We start from the raw sequence: 8,362 nt of genomic DNA, 5'->3' as shown, positions 1-8,362 counted from the left end.
AAGAGTTAAATTAGGGTGAGGGTATTGACGTCCTTTTATTAGAATTCATTGGAATGGGGTTGGTAAAGAGATTTTCATTGGAATGGGCAATAAATCTTTAAAATTAGTACTAAAGTGTTATTTACTCTTAAAAAAATGCTTGACCAAGACACGAAATGAGCGCCATAGAGAGATGTGCTTATCCAAACATAACTTCCATCCAGAGTTTAGGCTATGAGAGTTTGATCTGATAAAAGTAGGAGTGATCAGCATTTCCCTTCTTTCCCTTTCACAACAACGCGATCTCTCAAAAATATCGTGGAAGGAATCAACAAGCACCAACAATGGCTGATTTACAACATCTCAAAGAACCCATCATCAACCAAACCAACGTCGCTTTGCAAATAACAAAGCAACTCCTTGAACAAGAATTCCATGGCAAGAACATGATCTACTCCCCGCAATCTATCCATATCGTCCTCAGCTTAATAGCCGCCAGGAACAACTGTCCCCAGCTTCTTTCATTTCTCAACTCCAAGTCCATCGCCGAACTCAACTCCCTCGCCGGCGATCTCGTCACTTCCGTTTTGGTTGATTTACCCACCAGAGGAGGGCCACGTTTGAACTTCACAAATGGCGTCTGGGTCGACGAGTCTGAACCTCTCGACGAATCTTACAAAAAGGTGGTGTTGGATTCCTACAAGGCGGCTCTGAACCATGTCGATTTCAAAACCAATCCGAAACAAGTGAGATCCCAAGTGAATGCATGGGTAAAGAAAGAAACCAAAGGCCTCATCCCTCAGATTCTTCCTCCCGGGTCGATCAAAATTGAGACGAGTCTCATCTGTGTAAACGCCTTATACTTCAAAGCAACTTGGAGCAAGCCGTACTTCACAAAACCAAAGACAAAAGAGCATGAGTTTCACCTAATGAACGGAGACTCGGTTATGAAAGTGCCTTTCATGACCAGCAATGATTGCCACTACATCGGTGCCTTTGACGGCTTCAAAGTCTTGAGACTTTTTTCCAGGAAGTATGAGGATGGTGAGTTATTTGAGGACTTGTCTCATTTGTCTCGTACTGGCAACCGTAAATACGACGACTACCGGAAGTTCTCTATTTTTTGGTTGCTTCCGGATGCAAGAGATGGGCTGCCGGCTCTGGTTGAAAGAGTTTGTACCGAGTCTGGGTTTCTAGATCGCCATACAGACCTTAGATATGTTAGGGTTGGGGAATTCTTGATCCCAAAGTTTAAAATGTCTTCCAGGTTTGAAGCTTCGGGTGTTCTGAAGAAAATGGGGCTGGGGGATGTTTTGGATTTGATAGAGATTGTTCATGAATCTGCTGTAATAGAGGTTGATGAAAATGGCACAACAGCTGCAGCTGCGACTTATGCTGTAATAAGTTGTAGCGCAGGCAAAGCCTCAGAGCCGGATGAAAAGTTAGACTTTGTGGCTGATCACCCCTTCATGTTTCTGATAAGGGAAGACATGACGGGAACAGTGCTCTTCAGTCTTCATGGGGCAGGTCCTCAATCCTCTTCCGGGTTGATTACCATTATATTGTTGGAAGATGTTCTTTGTAAGCAAGTTAATTTCTTAGGTTTTCATTATGCGTCCTACTTTTGTAGTCTGGATTATAGTTTTAGTTTACTTATTGTTCTCTCATGACATTATCTCGTTGTGGACTTGCTGTTCTATTTACTAAGCAAATAAATTAAGATATTTTCCTTTTGTTCCTTTTTAACCATACTGAGTTTTACCAACTCCAATATATGCATTCGTCTTCCCTATCATTCTTCTAATGGTTGTGATAGAAAATAACGAGTTTTACCAACCCTAATATATGAACATGTCTTGATCGATCAGGAATTCAGGAGCATCTATTGGCTATGCCTCAATGCGCATTTTTAAAACAGTGGTTCTATATGATAGAAAATTAGAACCTAGGAGTTTATGGAGCACTGAAAAGGAAATAATACATATAACTGGGACTCGAAACATTACTTGGCTAAGTTGTTTTATCTCAGATTGACAAATGACAAGTAAATCCGAGGTAACCTCAAACATGCACAATACTAATTTCGAAGTTCACTTGTAATTGTGGAGGTTTAGATCATATTGTAGAGAATCAAACAGCGTACTGTAGTTGCACTACATTTATAGGAATTATAGCTGACTTTCAGTAGCAGCAACATCTGTAGTGATTTATAGCTAAACTTTCGCAGTTTATCATTTCATTCCACAAATATCTTCTCCGAGATCATCACCTTTTCAGGTTCCAAACAAATTCCGAAATTCTGTTCTTTTCTACACTACTGCTGGGAACCTAGAGAATAACACCACTTCCAACAATTTATACTTCATTAAAATTAAATAGTCGGCAGCATACAACACATAATGACAGAGGTCAATCGACAGAATGCCAAACACATCTCGTTTTCAGCGACTATGGTAATGGTGAGTTGGCGACTACTAACTTCCATCTTAAAATCCAGAAACCGGCAACAACATAAGTTCTGGCATGCACGCTACCTACATGCCATTAACATAAGTTCAGACGTTAAATTATAACATAATTACAGCGTTAAAACTTTCTCAGACCCTAATTGCTGTTGGTGAAGAATCCGGCTGCCCAACTGATGAGGACTTTGACACTTCCAGCATAGGTGGAGCTTGCTCCAAACAACTTTGGGTATCATCACTGATCATTCCAATTGTCATCTTCTCCACTTCTTCCTGGGTGTATATGTGAATTTTGGATACCACATCGCAGAACTCACTACACCAAGAACCCAACATTTCCAGGAAAGTTATATATAAGAATTGAATGTTCAAACAAACAATAAGAAAATATATTTATAAGACTTAACACAAGCAACTTCTGATATAGAAAGTTCATTATATCCATTGGATGGAGGGGGCTGTGGTCATTAGAAAACATAAAGCAACTGAGATTAGAGACTCACTGCCATGGGTCATCCCCAACAACCATGACATCATTCTCGCTGTCAGTATACAAGATCCGCCATCCTTTATCAGGATCTCGTAGAAGGCCTTCCATGCTAAATAGTCGCTCCAGTTCACTCAGCAAGTCACCATAGCCATTCAGTTTTGACAGATCAATGGCTCTTCCCACTAAGCTGCCCTGCTTGTGAACCTTCAGTTAATATATGTAACATCAGTTGGCAAACATATCCAAGACATGGCAAATAACAGCCAAAGTTTGGTGGTAATTATAGCAATACCTTTGTACAGCTCCTCTTACTGGAACTCTGACTCAGAGTGGGAGTTTCCCCTGATAAGGAAAACCCGAAAAGTTTACATCCACTGGCAGTTCCATCAGCGTTGACTTCTTTTGGACTTTTTACATTTGTCAATGAAGTAGGAAGAGCAGAGGAAATTTCCTGTGGCCGATGCTCACTAAGGGTTTTTGGCCTTCCAACTTCATTTCTTGCAACTCCCATCTTAACAGGATAAGTGTTCGCTTTGATATTTTCTCTGGCTAAATTGGTAGTATTAGAGCACGTCATGGGATCTTGGCCAACCTTGTGAATGTCACCATAAGGAAAATACATGTTTAGAAGCGATTCAGAACCCAGAGTGAACAAATTTGGTTTGGGTGCCTGGTAACTGTTGAAAGATGTGCTACCACGATTGGACTCCCAATCACCCAGATTAAAATTTGCTTTTCCTGACAAGGATCTCAATGGGCATATTTCTTGACCTTGCAAGACTTTCGGAAATCTATCAGATTCCGCAAATCCTGTATAACTGGTGCGGTGAGCTCTCATGAACTCACCAATAGTAGCCTTCTGCGTTATATGTGATGCAAGATTTTGATGTGCTGAAGGCTGCATCTCAAAATCCACAGGGCTCTTCAATGTATCACATCCATAGTGGGGTGATATGAAACCCATATTTTCTTGACCTTGCAAGACCTTAGAGGACTTAACTGTCTCCTCAAAGTCCATAAACCCACAACTTCCAGCTGCAAGAAAAATCAGATTCAGAGACCACCAATTTAGGGAAAAAAAAAAAAAACAAAAAGTAAAGAAAAAATAAGGTTGCTTTCTGACTCGAGAAGTCTACCAGGAATGGAGGGGTTAGGTGGGAATGCCTGCAGACTTGTCCGCAGTTTCTTCAGTCTTGGAGAAGACTGAATGCTCAAAGGTGGGAGAGAAACAGAAGGATCAATCTCCCACAGAGAGACTCGTTCTTGATGATCGTTTCCTATATCTTCATCCCACCTCACCTGATAAACATCAATCAAAGGGCGTAAATATAGAAATTTTAACACTGTAATAAAAGAACTAGAGTTCCTGAATTTGGCAAGGTGCAGATGTAGTGCATGTGTAGACACATATAATGACAAACAATATTGCATTTTAAATCTTCCCAATTGCGACCATAAAAAGCAAACAATCTTGCATTTTAAATCTTTCCAATTGCAATATTTGCTCTCTCTCTCTCTCTCTCTCATATAGAAAATAAAAATTTTCATGCAAATAGGAACTTCAAGTGGCGGCTATGACGACAATCGTCCAAGCAAAATTTAATGACAGATAAATTAATAACATGCATAAGTAAAATAAAGTACATAGCATACCATCAAGCATCTCCACTTTGAGTTCGGCCATCGATAGGGATCCAAGTCACTGATGCCAGTCACTACACCACTGCACCTACAAGAAACACGAATCAACATCAATAAATGCGATAAGAATGTAGTAAAGCTAATTATTATAACTATAAGAGACCTTCTTTCTGGTGAATCATCCCTATCAAATCGCATTTTGAATCTTGTCCCCATGGTCACTGGATTAGCAATGCTTCTGATATATTTTTGGTAGGGAATGACAAACTCCGCATGGCTTGCCCTGCATTTCAGCAATAAAAAATGCATAACTGTAACCAAGCACTTAAGAAATTTCCTAGGAGTCAAGCTAATCTATATGCATCTTATACACATGATAGGCTTCATATCATGAGATGATTAGTTGATTAGTTGTGGAAATATATCCCCTGTTTCACATTTAGAGAAAGAAGAGGATATTGTTGATTAGTGAATTTGAGCAATAGATAGAGAGGTCCTCACAATTGAGGATATAATACTAAGTCTCATCTAAAGAGTGAAGCATCTTTTAGATAACAGATGTTTAAAACCATCAGAAGAATTTTTATGAGTTTTAAAGTGAATATTATATATTGGCAGTTTGTCATGTGACCTAACTACTGCTGTAAGATCCACTCAGCAAAAATTATTTGGAGTGAACAAGAAAAGTATGCACTGCAGAGATTGAAAACTAGGTAATTTGTTTCAGAAGAAGATATGACCGACACACAATATATGAGTTGTAATGAAAATGTTTTAAGAGAAAGATGCATATGGTCTTAGGAAAAGAAATAGAAGCAAAATTGCACTGGAACTCATATTCTATTGATTTTATCAAATTACCACCAGAAAATCAAATACTATTATTGGCAAAGAATTGAGTTGAACAATAACATAAAGAGACACTAGTCAATTTCTCAAGTGACCTTAATAGTACCTCGGACTGTAGAATACATGGAACATGCTCTTGATGGATACTGCATTAGCAATAAGGGAAACAACACTAGAATAAGAATTCTGGTTGCCAACAACTGAATCAGGAAGACCATTTCTTGGCCGAACAGCTCTTCTAATGCCCAACCTAAGCTCTCCATTTTCACCCCTACAAACATCATTTATCAAAACTGACTTAAGATATCAAAGGCATCAGACAATGAACGGGAGAAAAAATAAAATAAAATAAAATTCTAGGACATACATTCGCTTCGTGCTTGTTTATGTCATCAAATAAGTTTATATTAACAACACACAAGTTTACAGCTAATTATGTAGGAAAACCAATTCTGGCCTCAGGGACATTGATGAGTATTCCGGCAGAACAAGATTTCAAGAAAATAAATAATGGAAATACAATTAAGTACTATAAGTGAAAAGCAGTGCTTTTACAATCCGTTGTGATACTAATAGCCCCTCAAAACGGGCAAACATCCGCTCCATACATAACATGATTGTTTTCACACCATTTAAAAAAACAAAAGGAGCTCAAATTGGTCAGGAAACAAATGCGACTAATTACTAAGCTATGATCAAAATTGCACCAATTAAAAGTAATTACCTCAGAAATAGCACAGCATCCCCTGAGACGAGATTCTTTTGGCTTATAAAAATACTCCACCCTGTGGTGAGCAGATGCCGCCGGGGCTGACCTGATGAATATTACAAAACAAATTGTATAAATTTAAGCATCAAATAAACCACACAGAGTGATGAGAAAACTATTTACCTCTATAAATATGTCGAAACCTCCATTCTACACCATGTAGGTCCTTTGCAACAAGCTCTTGAGAGGGCCTTTGCTGCTTATAATCCTAAAAATTGAAAAAGATAAACTGATTCTTTTACTTTACGTAGAACACGCTACATCAAAAGTCATAGTTTCCAGATAAAAAAGGAAATGTGAATGCAAGAAAATTAGATTCATTAATCCTCACCAGAGGAGGGAAACAGTCTTCAGCAGCTCTGCGAGGAACAGAGAACCCTCCATGGGTACTGGTATCAGAAGCTGTAAGTGTTTTGCAAAACATGTGAGGGGTTGATCTTGTAGGTGATCCCCCATCGCCCTCATCCATTCCTAACTCTTCAAGCTCTTTGCCTTCCAAATTCTGTCCTACCAACTATTGAATACCCAAAATTCAACATCAACATACCCAAACAAAAAATAGAATGGTATTCTAACATAAACCCTTTAATCCCAAAACAATAAAGAGAAGTCAAATAGAGTACAGCAGTTCCAACAAAATTACTTTTGCTTAAAACCAAGCATCATACCTTTGTCTGAGGAAGCAAAGTAACATGTGTATAGACCTCATCATTCTCCTTGTTAGCCTGTCTCAAAAATTCAAGAGACAACCAAACCATGTGTATAAGACTCAGAATGCTTAAAACTGATATGGAAGTATATGCATAAAGTAAACAGAACTCAGAAGGCCAGAACTGTTACTCACAAGTAGCTGGACATTCACAACCTTGCAGATTATCTGAGGCTGGAGATCAAAGTGAGGCATGTCCATGGATGAGAGAGGAGGATATGATGAAGCAACTTGTTCCAAGTGACCTTGTGGGAAGTAGACAACCACATTTCCTTTCTTGGGCAGTGAAATGAGTGGACCAGCACAAGCATGCCAAAGCTCCAAATACATTGAAGAAACCACAGGAGGTGATGACGAATTTGAAGAACATGAAGAAGTTGAAGAGGATAAACAATGAGCACAACCACCCTTGTCACAATCCCCATTACAGTATGCATTCTTCTCCACCACATCACCCACTACTGCATGGTTCAGATCAAATTCCATGAATTGTTCCAAGAGTTGCTCAAACAGAAATTACACAATCCCACCAGCAACAATTGAGATATATAGAAAGTTGGGTATCAGTAACCAAGTGGAAATTGGAAATGTGGTCAAATTATTTCAAGAAACTCATACTTTGAGGGGTACCCAGAAAGCTAAAACAGAAGGGGAGTGAGAAAACTACAGCAAGATCATACTATGAGGCAAACCCACCAACCCAATTACACTGACCAGAAGGGTGGGAGTTGAGGAAGGAAAAGAAGGGTATCAAATAATATCAAGAAATTCAAAGTAGGAATCCTCCACACCCATTTGCAGGTAGTGAGAAGAGGGAGCAGCAGACATAGAGAATTCCAATATAGGAAAACAAAAGGCAAAAGAAAATAGCCAATGTGGTGATGGCTTTTCGACTAAGACTGTTAGACAGAGGAAGAAGAAGAAGAAGAGATGGATAGAGAGAGAAAGTGAGGAACTGTGTTGGGTGGAGGGGACAGGCTAAGACAGTACATTGCCCACACTCTCCCCCACTCTCTCTCTCTCTGCTTTTTCCTTTGCCTTTGCCCTTCTTTATCTCTTTAAAGCTTTTAAATTACTCCAATTTTCCATCTCATCAGTTCTCACTAAACAACTGTAGGTGAAGGCCCTCCACCAAGACAAAAGGAAGGTCTGGGCAAGAATGAAAAGACAAAAAAGGGGTTTCCATTGCCTTTATTTTTCTTCAAAGAAAAAATTTCAATAAAATGGAAAATTGTCATCTTCTTCTTCCCGACTGAGTATTTATGAAGTTATTAAAGAAAACTGTCATCTCAACCGGTTTCCCTCCACAGAAGGGGGGTTTCATTCAACACAACAAGAGCTAAGAAAGGCAAGACAGTAAGAGCAATATTCGTTTTTCTTTTCATCTATTTTCAGGAACAGATTTAAACCAAGTTTGTATCACATTATGGTAAGAAACAGAACTCTACCTAACCTATGAG

General features: G+C 39.0%; 1 protein-coding gene and 1 pseudogene across 2 annotated transcripts; one reads left to right on the top strand and one right to left on the bottom strand.

Annotated features, from left to right (window-relative positions):
* The first annotated feature begins 187 nt into the window (after positions 1-187).
* On the top strand, positions 188-1,530 carry LOC101315400 (annotated as a pseudogene). Its single transcript, XR_185502.1, has one exon. The product of XR_185502.1 is annotated as a serpin-ZX-like (transcript).
* A 795-nt stretch (positions 1,531-2,325) lies between these two features.
* On the bottom strand, positions 2,326-7,927 carry LOC101307556 (auxin response factor 4-like). The gene is made up of 12 exons (XM_004309822.1): positions 7,038-7,927; positions 6,862-6,918; positions 6,525-6,707; positions 6,317-6,401; positions 6,149-6,239; positions 5,531-5,695; positions 4,739-4,858; positions 4,588-4,663; positions 4,071-4,233; positions 3,227-3,969; positions 2,948-3,138; positions 2,326-2,760 (listed from the first exon to the last, which is right to left on the bottom strand). The coding sequence occupies exons 1-12, from the start codon at positions 7,386-7,388 to the stop codon at positions 2,577-2,579; spliced, it is 2,409 nt and encodes an 802-aa protein (XP_004309870.1). The 5' UTR covers positions 7,389-7,927; the 3' UTR covers positions 2,326-2,576.
* Between the last annotated feature and the right edge of the window lie 435 nt (positions 7,928-8,362).

This window comes from Fragaria vesca, unplaced genomic scaffold (assembly GCF_000184155.1).
Source record: "Fragaria vesca subsp. vesca unplaced genomic scaffold, FraVesHawaii_1.0 scf0513126, whole genome shotgun sequence".
Taxonomy (NCBI): Eukaryota; Viridiplantae; Streptophyta; class Magnoliopsida; order Rosales; family Rosaceae; genus Fragaria; species Fragaria vesca.
This window is presented reverse-complemented; position numbering and strand designations above follow the sequence as displayed.

Coding starts and splice junctions, on each gene's coding strand:
- LOC101307556 (XM_004309822.1), bottom strand. CDS start 7,388: ATGGAATTTGATCTGAACCATGCAGTAGTGGGTGATGTGGTGGAGAAG. Junction 6,919..7,037: donor TTGTGAATGTCCAGCTACTT/GTGAGTAACAGT, acceptor TTTTTGAGACAG/GCTAACAAGGAGAATGATGA. Junction 4,234..4,587: donor CAAAGTGGAGATGCTTGATG/GTATGCTATGTA, acceptor GATGTTTATCAG/GTGAGGTGGGATGAAGATAT.